Source organism: Seriola aureovittata, chromosome 12 (genome assembly GCF_021018895.1).
Source record: "Seriola aureovittata isolate HTS-2021-v1 ecotype China chromosome 12, ASM2101889v1, whole genome shotgun sequence".
In the NCBI taxonomy this organism is placed as follows: domain Eukaryota; kingdom Metazoa; phylum Chordata; class Actinopteri; order Carangiformes; family Carangidae; genus Seriola; species Seriola aureovittata.
The window spans coordinates 5,640,321-5,658,195 of record NC_079375.1 but is presented as its reverse complement, the minus strand read 5'-3'; the positions used below and the strand labels follow the sequence as shown (position 1 = coordinate 5,658,195).

The following is a 17,875-nucleotide window of genomic DNA, read 5'->3' as shown; positions in this document are numbered from 1 at the left end:
ACTCTGAATGTTTTTTCCGCTCAATAAAAACTTTGCGCTGCTTTTAATGGGTTGATGCTGGTTTACGCTGACTAAACATATTTAGATAGACATTAAATGTGTGTTGGTTAACACGAGCTAACGGTTGTCAGTTAGAGTTAACAGTTAAATTAAATGGTTTTTGTTTAGTTGCTTGACATTTTGATTCATACCGTGGTTGCTATGGTAACGCCAACGTTTACTCGGGGTATGTACCGACCGGAAAGCGAGTCAGAGTTTCTCCTGGAAAAAAAGTAGAGTAATGCATCATTCTCCATAGACGGTCTTCGCTTGAAGGTAGTTGCCAAAGTTATGAGGGCAGGCGTGAGTCCACGGGAACGAGCACTACTGTGGATTATTACACCGGCCTGGGAAGAAGAGGAGAGACGGGAGCACTGCCGTCTGACTTAACCTGACAAGTGGAGAACTATTTTCATACGGTTGGTCGGTCGACAGGAAAGTTTACGGGAATTTAACCTCACCCAGGAGTGTGTTTCCTTTTCCCCACGGACTGTCTCACTCCCGCAGAGAAGGTAGGTGAAGGTGCGACGGTGTTTGGGACACTAAGGAATGTTTTAGCCAGAAAGCTAATTAGCTAGCTAACGTTAGCGACAGATTAGCTCCACGACAGACGCCCTGCCAAGAACTTTATGTTAAGATCATAAAACGTGACTATAGTTGGTGATATGTAAGATTTGATTTTTGCATCCTTATCGAAAGTGTACATAAGTAAACACGAAGCTAATAAAGTTAAGAGAAAAGCTTTACAAATATCAGGAATTGTACAGTTAATCCGTTTAGGAATACTTCCTATTCCTAAAGCATAAAAAAATAAACATCGGATAAAGCCTGGCAGAGGTGTATTTATTCTCCCATAAAGTTGCTGTTAAGCCGCTGGCTGACCAAGATAAAAATGTTACAGCAAATACTTGGTTGTGGGTGAACTTCCTGAGCTGTCAGCAGTGAAATTACACTGTCATGGTGCAGCAATCCTGCTGTTCACAGAGCAGGTGAAATGTCATTTTTACCCTTTGAACTTGATAAAGAAACAACGTGTTTTACAGTCAGTATTACAGGTTTGAATGTCACAGTTTTCGGTCTAAATAGTATAAATCAGAGGACAGATACTGTTGATTCATGTCTGTGCAGATTTTTCAATTAGCTGACCCGTAATTTAGCCCACAGCAATAAATTATAACCCCAAAGTGAGTGACAACAACTCAAAGTAAAGGACAGCAATCTTGATGGTCGATTCATAATTTAATTAATTAAGCTAAAAATGCCAAACATTTGATTATGAAATATGAGGATTAGCTCTGTTGTGAATAGAATATCTCTGTGTTTGTGACTTTTGTTGGGGAAAAATAAAGCAATTTGAAGATTTCAGAGCATGTTTTGTGACATTTTATAGACTTGTCAAGTCATTAAAGGAAAAAATAATATATACCCTTATTTGAAACTCTAAATTTGATTATTAAAACCGTTATGTGTAAGTTCTCTGTTGATTAAATCATCCTCAAGTTGTTTGTAAACCATAAATCACACCATTCCCCACATGTTTGTGATACAGCTGGTAGCTGGTGAACTGGTTTATTTACCAGTAAGTGTGAGGGGAAAGATTTACTGGTTATTGGAGGGTGATGTCATAATGAATTGCATTTTCCCCTGCCTGCTCTCATTCCTACTGTGGGTGCCCTACCTGCCTTTAAACATGTCCTTTTTGTGTCTTATTTATGTTGTGTGCTCTCATGTCTCTCCTTTGAAGATACCCACAATAAGTGAGCTGTAGCTGTGGTTAGTTGAAGTGTGACAGATTGTGGTTGTGACAGTGGCAGGGGACCTTGGGGAGTTGAGTTCGAGGAAAGTTGTAGTGAGAGGAGCCTAACTGGGACAGCCTGTGCTGAATTCAAGCTGTTCAGGGCAATGTGGACCTATATTTGGCGTGGATGCATGTGAAGGTCGCAGTGCACTGCTTGGTTTACTGAGCCATGCAGATAGTTTTATTTATTTATTTTAGATGTTTTTGTCTATGAGATGTCTGCTGCCACCCCAATATATTGGAGGTGGAAGGTAGAAGCTTTTACCAAGTTGGTATGGCAAACTTGTTGGCAAACATTTGGTTATTTACACATCCAGCAGTTACGGAGCAACTTTATCATTCATTTGGACCTATGTTTTTAGGTACCTGGCAAATGTAAGTCCAATACTCACCCTCTATGAGCTCTGATTTTGCTCTCCACTCACTCCTGGGGGGGAATACCTGGCTCTTAAGCTGCTAAATTGTGCACTATATTCACTAGCTAGTTGCTAATTGTGTCTGTCTACCTGTCAACCTACAGAGCAGTTAGTGTCTAGTGGGTTTTTTATTAAACTAAAAACAGCTGCCTGCTGTGGCCCAAACAACTCTATGTGAGCGTTGAGAGTGAACCAAAGAAGTAAGGTAATGGGTGGGCAGTTAAACATAGGGTGGAAACTAGCTGTAAATCTCTGTAAAGCTGAGATTTGGGTGACCACATTGTCACATTGTTTTCACATTGTCTTTTGATTTTGTTATAGAAAATATCTATTATAGTCGCTTTAAAGGCAAGAAACTTGACAACAGTTCAATCATAGCTCTATTTCTGAAAAGTTAACATATAGCCCTCAGCAGTACTATGTGAATAGTGAGGCTGATATCTCCCCAACATCCTTTCCCTTCACTTTAAATGTCTCCATAATGTGAAAGAAATTTTCTCCCTATGATGAAAATAACTCTTTCAAAGTAATCACTGGCCACCCACTCCAGATAGAAGCGGTCTGGCTAACAAGAGTCATGTGAGAGCTGATGCAGAGTAATACCTCTGCTGCCTCACTTGTCTCTGTTGTCCATGTCAACATTTCATGCTTTTTCAGTGAAAACCCCTTTCTAAGGTGCTGTTTTCTGACTTGCTGAGGCGGGAGAAAATGGAAGGGTGTGTTTCCTACATGTGCTGACAACAACAGATTTTTCAACGCAGATCAGTCCCAGACACATCTCCTCTGTCTTCCTGACACTCCCAACACATCAACCAAGGCCCTGTCTTCATGTCCGTGTAGCTCAGGATGGTTTCATCCTTCCTACTCAATCATCCACCCCCAAACACCCCCTTGTAAATCTTATTACCATCACATTAAATTAAGGTGCTTCCTCTGATTTTGCTGATTGGACTCTGAGAAGATTTGTGCTGTCTGCTAAATGGCACTGCTGATTCTGACGCTTAATCTAGAGTGGGATAAGTGAAAGAGACAACAGCCCCTAGGTACTTAACCTTTTAAATGCTTTTCAGTATGAAGAATGAGAGTACTCAGGAAGTCTTAATTAATCTGTGTTATTTGTAGACTTGCCTACCTTAAGTCATTTGGATAATGGCTTTTTCTGAGCATAGTTTTCCATTAATCCAAGGATTTTATTTGGAAAGAGCCTTATTTTTCTGATGAGAAGGGAGGAGGGACAAGATTGTTAAAAGATAACTGATGCTTCATTGGTTCAAAAATGATGAGGCTGTTTTCATCATTGATCAGTCTCAAACACTGACTTGTTTGCTCTGTAAATGGCAGAAAAGTTCTTATCCTCAAATGTCTTGTTTTGCCAGACCTACAGTACAAAATCCAAAAATATTCAGTTTACAGTTTTGGTTTTTACTTTAAAATAGTTACAATAATAGTATTATATAACAGCTGTTGCAGCTTGTTGCATTTATGTTTACATATGAGCTGTAATTGCATGGGACATTTGTCAACATTGTGTAAAAAAAAGTTTAAAATGTTTTAATTTTGCAAGTCGTTTTAGATTTAGTTGACTGAATCCACAGCTGTCAGAATGGTTGGTGATTTACCCTGAAAACTTTGGCAGGATATTAAAGGCAAGTGAGAGTGAAAAGAACAACCAAGGGAAACATTGTGCAAGGAAGACAGGAAATTAACTCTTGTCTAACTGCTGCAGTGACATAAGTCCCAGACTTTCCAAACCACTTTGACAAATTTACCAGCCAGGTAATTTCTCTAGAACTCAGCCACTGAAGAATGTGCAGCTAGAGAAAGTATTTACTCTTAGTTATTGCTCCCAGAAATGGAGAAATACAGGAAAGATAGGGCCGAACTTGTTCCAGGCAAACCACAGGGTTCTCGTATGAAGTGCATCACAGTGACCGAACTGGAGCATTCAGCATAGCAGATTGCACAGATAAAATCTCACACCTACTGTAGATGAAGTGAGTGCAGGCCGGTTCAAAATGGTAAAAAATGCTCCTCATTGTTTTCATTGAAACTTGATCATTATTACAGTATTTATCAAAGCTGTTAGCCTTGATGATTTAAGGAAAATAAGTATTTTCCTGCACTTGCATTGTGGTTTTTGGCTTCAGTTATATATCTGATTTCATTTTGTGCATATTTTTTTATGATTACTCTACCTCATTGTATTTCTTTTTCTTTAATATTTTGTGTCCTGTTTGTACAATAAACTTATTTGAAAACTATTATAAATTAGGCTATTTATTGAGTAAATATTACTAGAGTTGCATTGATTAGTTGGTTAATCAATTGTTATTGTTATTTTCAGCCTCTTAAATATTAATATTTTCTAACTTTTTCTGTTTTGTATCACAGTAAACTGAATATCTTTGGGTTTTGGACTGTTGGTTGGACTAGAGAAGACATATTAAAACATCACCTTGTACTGTGGGATGTAGTTTTCTTTTTCTTTCTAGATATATTTTCTAGTTGAGGGAATAACCTGCAGATTAATAATAAGGAAAATAATCATTAGTTACTTGTTGTTTGTGGTGCTCTGGAGCCCAAATGTCTTCAGTGCAAGGATTAGATGGAAATAGAAGAAACTGTCTTCTTCCTGTCAGGCCAGCCGGCTGAATTAGCAGGTCACAGGTTAAATAGGAAGGCTGCCAGTTCTTGTCATGACACGGCCCTCACCCAGTCTAATGCATCGTTAGTCAGCTGTACTCTGTGTGTATTGTTACTGTGAGCTGTGAATTAGCATGTGAGGCAGTTCATTTGGCTAATGGATGGTCTGAGCAGATGATAGATTTGGTGAGATTTCCCTCAGTGCCTGTTAGCCTGAACCAAAGAGCTAATCCACGTTGATATTATCCCTCCGCTCACTGCATCAGGAGTAATCCAGGTGCTGTTGGCGTAATCACGACTGATCACAGATCTTTATTAAGCTAATGCACCACCGAAAGTATGCCAAAGAAATGCTAGATAGTGGCTGCCTAACCCCTGTTTACCGTTCAGATGCCACCTTTATGGTTTTAAACTTGATGGTTGTAAAAGCGTGTAGCTCATGTTGCTTTATGTGTTTGTAATGTGGATGCTTCCCATGCAATGCTAATTATAGATTACGAACAGTTTGGTAAAATAATTGTCTGAAAATCTGCTTCCCAAATAGATCCATCAGGATGTTGTCTGTGTGACGACCACACTGACTTGGCAGTGGAAGTTATTTGTAGTGTGGTTGGTTTGGTGCCAAGTCGGCAGCAGTGGGGTTGGGCTGAAAAAGTGATGTGACTGGAATCTGCTGATAGAAGTCATCATGTGTCATTGTGTGTATCATGAAAATAAAACCAAAATAAATCTTGGTTTTCAAGGCAATAGTTACACTGGATGTGACTCACTGATGACTGTCACTGTAATATCCCTCTAACTGCTACTGACGTAATATCCTGCCACCTCATCTAGATCGGACGAGGCTCACACCGCACCACCAGTGGGTTGTTGCTCAGCTGGGGTTAAAAATCTACAGAAACTCATTGTGTGTCCTGTGTTTTATTTTAGACCTCCGAGCATAGACACAGTTGAGGTCCGAGTAATGATTGGGATGTTTGAGATGGATTTAGCATTTTCATTAGTACCAGGGCTACAAATAAAGATAATTTTCATCATTGATTAATCTGCCAGTTATTCTCTTCTGATTGTTTGGTCTAAAAGATGTTAAATCTTGTAATCTGCCTGATCAACTCAAAACCCAAAGACATTCAGTTTGCTATCACAAAAAGACTAAACCCACACATGGGCACATTTGAGAACATGGAAACAGTATGTCTTTGTCATTTTTGGATCACTTCTCTGTTGTTTGACATATCTGTTAATGAACTAATTGTTTCAGCTCTAATTATTACACTGATTCATGGAGCAAGATTTTATCAATGCATGTGGAAAATTATGTATTTCCACTCAATTTTCAACTTTTATGAAGTGCTAAACCTTCAGTCCATGTTTTTATATTAAAATGATGGGATGTTAGACACATAATGTCTCTCGTCATGAATTTGCCTATTGACTGGCTGCACCATTTGTTGTTGGTGGGTCTGGTATGTTAACTTGCTTACAGTGTACATTCAAATCATTTGACTCACACTCTCTTCTATAGTGATTTCCAGGTAGTAATGCTGGAACAGTTGCAAACATTTCAAATTCGGAAGTCAGTCATGTGATGCCTAAATCTGTATTTTAGTTGTATAGTAGTATACAACTAAACACTGACTGATTTTACCTCCTTAAATACTCATGTAAATATCACAGAACCATGGATAATGGCTTAAATTGAACAAGACACTTGTACTGTTAGATGTATAAACATGAGTTACTTAATCTCCATGAAAATACAGGACATTAAATACACAATTAAAAAAAACAACTCTAAGACTCTTTATTTTTACATTTCCTTGTTCTTACCCCTCTTGTCCATAAGCTTCCCATATGTCAGTTTAATATGTAAAAGGTTTTATAGGGTAGTTAGTAGGAAGTGTACTTGTGCCATACCTCCAAAACCTCTCAACAAGAGCTGAAATTGTTTTTTTAAACAAATAATCTCAAACTACTGACAAACATATTTATAAATAATAAAAACCACAAAATGAGGGAATTTCAACTTAATATATGAAATAAAAGTCTGACACTAAACAACTAAACAGAGCTACAGAGATAAGATACATGATTAAGATTTGAACTCTTAAACTTTTTAGAGGATGAAATATTTATTTTCCTAGGACTACTACCTGAGTCCTTAAGCTCCAGCTAACACTAGTAGCAATGTGGTACCTTTTTTCTGTCAAAACGGTGTATGCTCAGAGGTAGCCTTAGGCAGTATGTGACAAGATATCATCATGTCACACTCGTACCCACCGGCAAAACGTGTACTATAACTTTAATGAAACATTTAGCGTAGCTCTGAGCTCTGTTTTTCTCATTATTTGGCTGTTGGATAATTATTATTATTGAAGTCAAGTCTGCCCTCAAAGTTCACTTCACATAAGACAAACCATGTAAACTAAGGCTTGGCTCGATCACATGCTTCGTGTTGTCAGTCGAGTTTTGCACATTTAAAAAAAAGAAAGAAAGAAAAAGAAAAAGACACTTCAAAGTTTAGGTTGGTCAAGGTGTGTTGCAGCCTCACCTCTGTGTGTGTGTGTGTGTGTGTGTGTGTGTGTGTGTGTGTGTGTGTGTGTGTGTGTGTGTGTGTGTGTGTGTGTGTACAGATGTGACTTCAGCAGGAAAGTATTTGTGTGATCTGACTAATCTCTCTGCTCAGCAGCAGCATGCCTCAGCTGCTGTCATTACCAGACAGTAAGAGAAAGACAGAGTTAGCCAGAAAAACAGAGATACTGTAGTGTAAGAAGACCATGTGATCCACATTAATGTCTCCCCTCCTTCTGTCTGATCTTATGTGCTGCTCTGGAGCTCTGAGCCGACTTCTGTACATTCAGCCTCTGAAGAGGATTAAACCCCCTTTGTATCTTATTCATTTGTCCTGATTGGGTTACAGGGGTATTAGGCTTTAAAAGACATGGTTGTCTGTGTCTTTGTTGTGGTATATGTTGTGTAAGAGAGACAGGAAATGAAGAGGAATCTTTTCCAATTACTGTATATTACCAAGGGATAAACTATACTATTATCAGTTTCTTAAACTTTTCATTGAGTTGTCATCACAAGTTTTTGTCATTACTTTAGTGCCTTTTTCCTTGGACTTTTCAATTAATTAAGTTTTAGTTTCTTCCTTGACTGTTGATGGTTGATGTTGCTGCAGTGTTTACCACTGTTTTTCCCAGTGTTCTGCGAAAGCTTCTATTCCCTAAGGTGTAAAATTAGGTTTTTAATGGAAAGTAAACTAAAGTACTTCCTGATAACTCCCTCATACAAAAGGCCACTTTCATTGTAATGTCACTTTGCCATTTTAAAAATGTCTTGTGTTTGAAAAGACAATATGACATTTTTTAACAGAAGTGGATACTAATATCTTTTCTCTAAAAGAAAATGCTGTTCAGTGAATTTGCCTTTTTGGAGGAAATTAATTCAGCAGTCAGAAGCAGAAAGAATCACTCAATATTTTCAGTGTGCTGCTTTAATTTGAAAAATTGGCCTGATCACAACAGGGAACATGGTACATACAATGTTTTAAAGCACTCAGCCAACAAGGCCCAGGTATGATTAGATCACCAGTATGGAATATGAACTGATATTAGAAAGTAACAAAATGTAAATTTGCTCACTTGCTGATATTTACTTAAAGCCCTGTTTGTTTTTATTTTTTCAGGTCTGCTCATGAAGCCATGCTAATAAACATCTGCTTGTTGCGGTGAGCTGCCTGGTGGACAGTCAAAGGCGTCATGGCGGAACTGCCCATTGCCCCGGGTCAGGTCTACATCGAGGTGGAGTACGACTATGAGTACAAGTCCAAGGACCGCATCATCACCATCAGGCAGGGGGAATGCTACATGCTGGTCAAGAAAACCAATGATGACTGGTGGCAGGTGAAGAAAGAGGAGGGGACTAAAGCTTTTTATGTACCTGCTCAGTATGTCCGAGAGGTCCGCAAAGCTCTCATGCCACCTCCTAAACCCATCCCACATCCACCTGCTGCCACCGGCAACTCACCTTCCCAAAGTGGGGGTGCACTCTGGGTAAAGCCAACCAATCTGGATCTGGGATACCACAATCGGTCTGCTGAGAACCTTCACAGACACGAGTCCAGCTATCGCCGCTCACCCTCCGCACATACTGCCTCTTCAGGGCACTTCAGTCCCCCCACCCAACGCAGGGACAGTAACCACCATCACCCCCCCATCACCCCCACAGACCATGACCGAGCTCTGCCTGAGATTCTTGTCCACGGTGGAGGTCCCCAACCTGTCCACAGAGGAGGGCACGGCTCTCTGCCGCGTACCCGCGCCCGATCCCCAGAGATGGCCCGAGCCCCGCTGGATGTGGACAGCACCCAACACTGTGACTCTGCTGGGGAGGAGAGACCCACCAACGACTCAGAGTCTGGAGATGAACTGAGCAGCTCTTCCACTGAACATCTCCAGGTAAAGTCACACAGATTTAAAAAAAACTTATTTTGCTGTTGTCGAAATATTTTAATTTTGGTTCTGGGACCCTGTTTCAATGCCTGGCTCCATCTAGTATTTGCACAGGTCATGCAGTGGAGCCGTCCCCATCCATCTGTTGATTTAAGACAATTGTCAGTATCTGCAGACAGCTGTTTTATCCACTGGACTGTAGTATACTTACAGTGATCTTTTTTTCATTTTTATCATTTGCAGCTGAACAAATGTAAAATAAATGCTTACAGTGAAACTCTGTGTTCACCTTCTGCCTGTTTCTATAATAGTCTTAAGTGTCTATTGCTGCCCACATTTTTTATTTAATAGTACAGGTGATAGTTCAAATCAAACATTTTCTGTCAGTAGATGGTTCACTAGGTCACAGTGAAATTGTCACTCCACGGTTTGTGCAGCTTATTTTTCTCCTGTTGAAAAACCAGCTTCATTCAGGAAGCCTCAGTGAAATGAGGCAGCTCTTTACATGTGAGTTTGGTCAGTGGGGGTGTTTGTTCCTGAACTTGTTAGCTCAGTCTGCTGCTGAACAAAAGCCAGTGAGAAAATAGAAACCGGGTCTGTGTGGTGCTGCCACTGGGTGTAGACCTCTTTTTGTGTGTCACTGTGGGAGGGAGGGGATCGGAGTTGTTATTGTTCTGTTCAGGTTACACACGTATAGAATAGGACTTTTACAGTTTGTGGAAATACTAGTATGTCACAAAAATCAATTCTGCCATAGTATCATAGTATTTGCATTGGAAGACTTCACTGATTCCAACTTTGAATCTTTTAATTTTTGGCAGATATTGCGATTTCAGCGTGAATGGTCATTTTTGCATTTAATTTTCACTGAAAAAATATGAAAATGATGATATAATTTTTTTGTGGTCATGTACAAAACAAACATGTTCCTTTACGTCTGGAGAAGTCATGTGACTTGTGGGCCAGGGCGTCTCTGTAGCATCACAACGCTTATGGTGTTAACAATGCACAACAGTGTTGTGACATATTTTACCTTGATCAATAACTTGCAGCGATTTCGATATTGCACTTGGTCATATCGCTCTTTCAATTATATTATGATTAATTGTGCAGCCCTATTAAAATTAATTAAAAAACACACAACACTTTGTTCAAAGTATTAAGTAATAAAAAATATTGTATTCAGTCTTTCTCAGTCACTCCAAAGTACTCCTAAAATTTTCTTTCTGCTAGCATTGCTCTAACTAAAAAGACTCACTTTACATCTTTTTCTTTTAGACTTTTTCAGTGCAGCCATAACAAAGTTAGCAGGGACAGCAGCCCTGTTAGCTACTCTGTCACATGCTTTTATTCAGAAGCACTGATTTCAGAGTGATACATCACACAATGACGTAACTGTGATTCAGTATAATGTGTTTGTTAAAGGTTATCTGAAAGTGAACATACACACTTTCAAAGTCAGTACAGTAAACTCTCTGAAAGCCGTTCAGTCCACAATGGTGTTCCTTCCTTTCTCTGTCTTGTGTGCCATGTAAATCGCAGGATGAAGGTCAAAATTGTCAAGCTTGTTTTGGTTACGTATACAATCAGTCCAGCTTTGTCTATGAGTAAATGATGTTCCATTTTTCTCATACTTAAGGTCATTAGATCCACAAGTGTAATTATCACAAAAGTTTAATCTGGTTCTCCCTCCTGTAGACACTTTTCCAGTGAATGAGTGAAGCAGTTTTGTACCATGGCAAGAGAAAATATGTAATTTAATCACAGCAACAGTACTAATGCTTTATGCTACACAATCACAAATGGTAAAAGGCACAATCTCTAATCCAAATATATAACAAAGGGTAGCTCCAGTACCAAAATTAAAAAGTTTGACACCTGTTGCCATGTCTGAATTTACATGGCACTAACAACTAAACTTGAACAAATAAATTTAGACTTTTCCATATGTTATAAAAGTTTTATTTATGTTGCTAATTTCTGTCGATACAAGAGGAAAATAGTCATATTCACTTTATAAACTGCCTTGGTGTCATAATGCACTGCACTATAAGCGTCCTGCTATAGGAAAGAAATTATGTGATGTAGTATTCCTCATCCCCAACTCATCCAGTGTGTATCAGGAATGACATGTAAATGACAGAAATGTAAACACTATCTTGTTGCTTTATTGATTCATTGTTGTTTGGTCAGGTGTGAATCGATAGTCCTAGAGAAGGTGGGTGTTGTTGATGTGAAACTGTCCCAGTTCCAGTGGGTTGCTTGTTTGTTTTTCCACTGTCCTGGCTTCGTGCTGCTGGTGATGACAGTACAGGTGTGAGTCAGGACCTCCTAAAACATGCACACCGTGCCTCTCCTCTTATCTCTTTTCTCAACTTTTCTCTGCTCATGTATAACCTTAGCCTCTATTCCTTTTTAAAGGGAACAGAAAAGAGACCATTAAAATGGGAGATTCACTGCACACAAAACCATTCAGCAATGTAAATGCAAAGAGTAGAGCTGTGTGTTTGTGTTTCTAGCTGCCAGGCCTTGCTTCTTATTGCCAGCTCTCATGCAGCTCCTTGTGATAAGCTACTTGGTTGGGCCGCGTGCCTACACAGTTGCACAACTCCTTGCCAGGTTCCTATCTGCTGCACTGGGCCTGGCACTGGAGGACTACTTTGTCACTACTTGTCCGACTGGTCCACTTTTAACAGCCACCACTGTCTCATCATGCTCCAGGCTTCATTCCTTTGAACTATTTGGATTATGTGGCTGTGATTATGCCATCAATTCCTTGTTAGCTCAGACAGTTTGGGGATGTTGTATTTTGTCTTCCTGTGATCTTTAAAAAAAAAAAAGTATATTAACCAGTGTCCCAAAATGGGCATTTATCTCTTTGTCATTTGCAATATCTCAGATACTGCTGTATGAATTCTGATGATGGAACTGATTTGGAAGATTTCTCTCCCATTTATTTTCTCTCCATCCGATTGCCCTGCCACACCAGAGCTGAAAACGGCAAAATTTCAAGAGTAAATCAATTCATTTCAGTGGAATCAGTATCATAGCTTATTAGTTGCGCTGCACAGGCCAGTTTTATTCATCCCTCCTCCATAAACGAGGCACTGCAGGCAGGAGACAATTGTACAAATGTGTCTTCTGAATAAACTTTATTCCTGTTGCGGCCGAGGTAATGAGCTTGCAAAATCGCAATTAGCAAGTCAGCTAGTTCAGAGAGCTTTTTTCCACTCTTCAGTAATTCTATTTAATGAAATGATGTAAAACACCTGAGAAAAAAATCCCAGGGAGGCAATTGTTCTGTGATCAAAGGGACAAACGTCTGCTGTTAATGCCAACTCCACACTTCTTCTCAGTTGCTTCTTCAAAGTAAAAGGGGTTTGATAATAGCATTTTCTGTGAAGTAGCTCCAGGAAGTGTTGAGTTATTTTCTGTGAAGTAGCTCCAGGAAGTGTTGAGTTGAGTCTTTGCCGGCAGTTCAGTTTAGGTCAGGTCAGGTTTTAGCTGATGTTAGACATTCGGTCCACGGTTGAATTTGGGCGTTACTGGGGATCAGTATGCAAGGGAAGAAGTTTGGTAAAAAATCACACACACATGAGACAAAGACATAGTCAAGGTAAACGATGCTTTTCCCATACCATTGTCCGCATCTCCTACCCCATTTGTTTCTGTTTACTGCATCCAAAGCAAAAAACCACGTAGCTCAGAGGAGTCATGCTGCAACACAGTAATAAAGAAACTAGAATTACCGCCTTATGGTTGTCTGCCTTTGCCACTGAGACTAGTTTCAGTTTACATTTCTGTTAATCCAAAGTCATATTAAATATTAACCATTTGTGTGAAATTTTTTCATAATTGCCCTGTGAAGTCTTGAGTAAAGGCTAATGAGTTAAGTCTAATCAGTTTGTCTTTGAGTCCAAGTGGACATTTGTGCAAAATTTGAAGGGATTCTATCAAGGAATTCTGGAGATATTGCTTTCACAAGGCCAAAATCATGTTTTGTGGGGTCACTGCGACCTTTGACCTTTGACTTTTAGCCACCAAAGTCAAAGTCCTTGAGTTCAGGTGAACATTTTTACCAAGTTTGAAGAAATTCCCTTAAGGCATTGCAGAGATATTGCATTCAGAAGGCCAAAACTGCATTTTGTAAGGTCACTGGGACCTTGACCTTTGACCTTTTGACCCCCAAAATTGAATCAGTTCATCCTTGAGTCCTAGTGAATGTTTGTGGCAAATTTGAAGAGGTTCTGTCAAAAAGTTATTGCAATATCGTGTTCACGAGAATGGGATGGACGGACAGACGGACAACCGGGAAAACAATATTCCTCTTGCTCTGGCTCTCTCCGGCACAGAGTAATGATAATAGAAATAGTGCAGACATGTTTGAAAACCCTCAGAGAGCTGTCTCAACATTTGTACCGAGTTTCTTTATAAGCCCATCAGCCATTGATCCTTAGTTGGAAAATGTTGAAGTTACCAGCTGAGATATCACCTGATAGTTTCAGTACGTCTTGAAGCCCCCTGGCCACGGTGGATTGGACATTGTATCCACTGAAGCAGACGTTTCCCTCCAGCCACTGAATATAATGGTTGTCAAGGTCTCAGTGTGTTTTAATTTGCTGCTTCACTGCACTGCCTCATCCATTCTGCTTTTCATCATCTCTCCTCCCTTTAGGATCATAACAGTCCAACAGCACTTGTGAGAAACACAGAGTATATATATACTGTGAGCTCTATATGTAAGAACCTAATATAATTAGTTTAGGAAATTAACACTCACCCTCGAATGTCAACTCGTGGCTGCTGAACCCTGACTTTTTCTCTTGTCATGTGATAGCACACCTTAATCTTTGGTCTTGTAACTGTTGGAGTGAATGAGGATAAATTTACAGGGGAAGTATAAAAATATTTGAACCTCTAAAGTGCAGTCCTAGCTTTACAAAGATAATATTAAAAAAGCAGCTGGAGACATTGGCTCTTAATGTGGGGAATAACTAAATCTAAAATAAATCTACAGAATACAGAATAAAAGAAGACACTACCTTAAATTAGTTTATATACTATATGCTAAACAAACAAGCCAGTGATTCTTTAATGTTGATGTATGAATAATACAATGTTATTTGGTTTCCTTATATTAATTACAAAACTTTTACTCATTTCAGGCGATGATGAACCACAACAAATGTAACCATTCTGTACAATAAATGAGCAGGAATTTGAATCATTCATTTATACAGGCAAACAGATCATACTGACACATTACACTGTATTCCTCATGTAAAATGTTGGCCAGTTGAAAACATGCCTGTTTGAACAAGATGAGCTTAAAGGACACATTAGAGAAACTTGCTTGTTAGTTAAGTCCACTTGTTGATTGAAAGTCTATAGCATGTTATGATTGATTAGATGACTCGAGCACCAGGCTAACATGAGTGTGTGTGGAAAAAAAGAAAAAAAAAGGGAAAAGCATTAAAACATTAAAACATTCTCTAAACAGACAAAATCCTAATCAAGGTTTCACAAGCTTGTTTTCTTTTCCATCTCTTCTCAATAACATTAGCACAAACATAGGCTCAGATTGATAACATCACCTAACAGGCATGTAACACTTTGTAATTCTTTGTAACTACACAAAAAATGGTGCCTACCATTGATATTGTTTGAGTCTGACCTTTAGCATGATGTTTTGGTACCTTGACTGTCAATATCAGTGTTATAGCTCAGCCCTAGACTAACCACAACTCCCCTCCTACTTTTTTGTCTTCATCATTAACCTGAGACAGTTATTCTGCAAAAACTGGACTTAACCTGAACTTCTGTCTTTTTCTGTGTATTTGCAGGCTATCTGCAAGTCTTGAGAAAGTCTTAAGTTTTAATATAGAAACAGTTTTTTAAAGTCTGTAATTACCAAAAAAGCAGATCATCTGAAACATGAAAATTTGAATTTCGTAACTCAGTTGTTCATTTACACACTGTTTTTAGCTGTTTTTAAGGGCATTTTCTCGATTTCTACATTATTTCTTAAACCCACCTTTTAAAGGGTACTTGTATGTAACATAATAGTCAAGTGTTTGATATCACAGTTTTCAGAACAATCTCAGCTCTTTCTTTAATGAGGCCCCTTTTTTTTGTTTCAGACCACTGTGCAAATTTTGCCCAAATGCTAAGAATTGAAGCCTGGGTTTTGAAATTCTTCAAATATCATGTGAAAACATACCTTTACTGATGATGCTTGAAATGGATTTTACAAAGTCTATAGGTTCATAAAAAATAGTGCAATATATGAGTAAAATAGTAGATAAATGGATAATATAAGCCTAATATGAAATTTTGTAATATCACTGAGTCGTAGTGAGTTCTGTCACTCTACTTTAATCAAAATTTATAGGCTATGAGTCACAAATAATCTTGCAAGAACATTCAAAGTAAAGTCTACAGATTCTTAAAACATTTAAACCATATTTTTACACTGTATTATCACAAAGATATTAATAGAAACATTAGTGTCTCACTTGTGAAAGTAACCAACACTTTAGAGTTGGCCCCCTCTCTGTACCCCACATCTTTGATTGTCACAGTAAGTGACACTAACTGAACCCTGCAGTGCGCCATCGTTCTTTCTGACAGCTGTAATCAACTAAAAACCTCTAATGACTCTCAGCAGTATGATTGATTGGAGGAAACACTTCCTCATTTCTTGATTACTTAGTGTGGCAGGAAGTGGAGTTGGCATGTGTTTTTCTTTACATTGCCACACCATGTTGTACATTAAGTTGTTGAAAACACTGATGCAAAAAACACACATGAGCAGACATATCCATGCACATTTGTTCATATACACGCACACACACACACACACACACACACACACACACACGCATGCTTCTGGTGCTGGCTAATTAACAGCAACATTGCAACAATTAAATGCCTTGCTTAGGGGCACTGTGATGTTAACTGTTGACAGAAGGGGAGTGTAAGTGACGCTAAAATTATATGAGCAGTCAACACACTTTCCCAGACTCACCACTCTTATTACATTTGCTGAAATTGTTTTCATGATTTTTTTTCTAACCTCAGGTCTTTGTTTATGTTCTTTCATTTTCATCTTATCTCACTCCGTCATGTTTCCTGCCAGATTGTTTGTGGATTACAAGAGGTGCCCTTTTGTCACAAACCTACTTCTCTCACATCTGGGTCACTATTCAGCCAATCGGATGACTGTGATTGTCAGCACAATGGCATGCTGTTTATTAGGGTTGCAGCTAACAATTATTTGCCTTATTCTTAATCTGGAGAGAGTTTTCTTGAGTAATCAATTCATTGTTTGGCTCATGAAATGGCAAAAAACATAAGTAATGGCCATCACAATTTCCAAAAGCCCATGGTGACATTTTTGAACCAAAGAAAGTCAATGTAGTATCTTGTAAGATGAATGTGAAGACAAAAAACAAATACAAATTGGGCATTTTTGCCTTAAATAATTTAATTGATTTGTTAAAAAAAGATGTCTGTTTTAGCCCTTAAATGTAATCTTTGGTACACATATTTCCCTGATTCTGTTGTGGGTTCAGATGTGTTTTGGGATTTGAGCCTCAGAATGACATCCCAGATGTCTCCTTTCAGGAACATCATTGTCAGCAAACAGCAGTTCATTTGGGATAAAGCAGGAGAGTCTCAGTGGAGTACTGCAGTCTGTGGTAGTGCCTGTTTCTGTGCTCATCACCAATGTTATGAAGAAGCCCAGAGGGGTCTATAGTACTGTTCTGTACTCTTCTCAACCTGGGACACACACACACACACACACACACACACACACACACACACACACACACACACACACACACACACACACACACACACACACACACACACACACACACACACACACACACACACACACACACACACACACACACACAGACACGGCTTCAGGCGGTCTGGCAGCTGACCCACTGCTTTGCAGTAAGTTTGGCTGTTGTGTAACAGAGCAGGACTCAAGCCGGGTTTGACACCCTCACATTGTGTGTCTGTCTTTCTTTATCACTCTCTTCTTTCATTTTTTCCTGCCTTTATTTAAAATTCACCGGCTCCGGCACATAGTCTGATAACTCAGACCAGAAACATTTTGGCTAATCCAGAGAATCAACTAACTGTGTAATTGTGGTGCTTACTTCATCACCGCTGCACAAAGACAGTAAAGCCATTATTGCCTAAAGCTGTCCTGCTTATTGCCAACACTACATGTAGTGGTGCAATACAGCCACAGCTTTTACAGTGAGAGCTACTTATAGCTATAGAAGGTATATTTGTGATCAGTGAAGGCATTTCATTAGCATTTTTTCAAATGTCTTGCTCACTGGTTGACTCTTTATCTGCTTTTCTTTGGATAAAACAGTAATATTAACAGACATATACATGATGTAATGAAACATACACTTGTTGTTTATTCATAAATTTGCACCTTATACCTTCCCTGGATCCAACTTTTCTGTCCCAGTAAAAATATGATCTTGGTTTCCTCA

At 39.0% G+C, this 17,875-nt stretch overlaps 1 protein-coding gene across 12 annotated transcripts in view; it reads left to right on the top strand.

The window, feature by feature from the left end:
• Positions 1 to 313: 313 nt before the first annotated feature.
• The window catches only part of LOC130179194 (rho GTPase-activating protein 12-like), a 57,946-nt gene continuing 40,384 nt past the window's right edge, over positions 314 to 17,875 (top strand). For 2 of the 12 annotated variants that reach the window (XM_056392015.1, XM_056392006.1), the window contains exons 1-2: positions 314 to 551; positions 8,585 to 9,356. In XM_056392015.1, coding sequence (XP_056247990.1) covers positions 8,658 to 9,356 — 699 coding nt within the window. In that variant the 5' untranslated portion in view covers positions 314 to 551; positions 8,585 to 8,657. The remainder of the gene's footprint in view (positions 552 to 8,584; positions 9,357 to 17,875) is intronic. The other 10 variants (XM_056392012.1, XM_056392008.1, XM_056392010.1 and 7 more) reach the window with 6 other exon arrangements.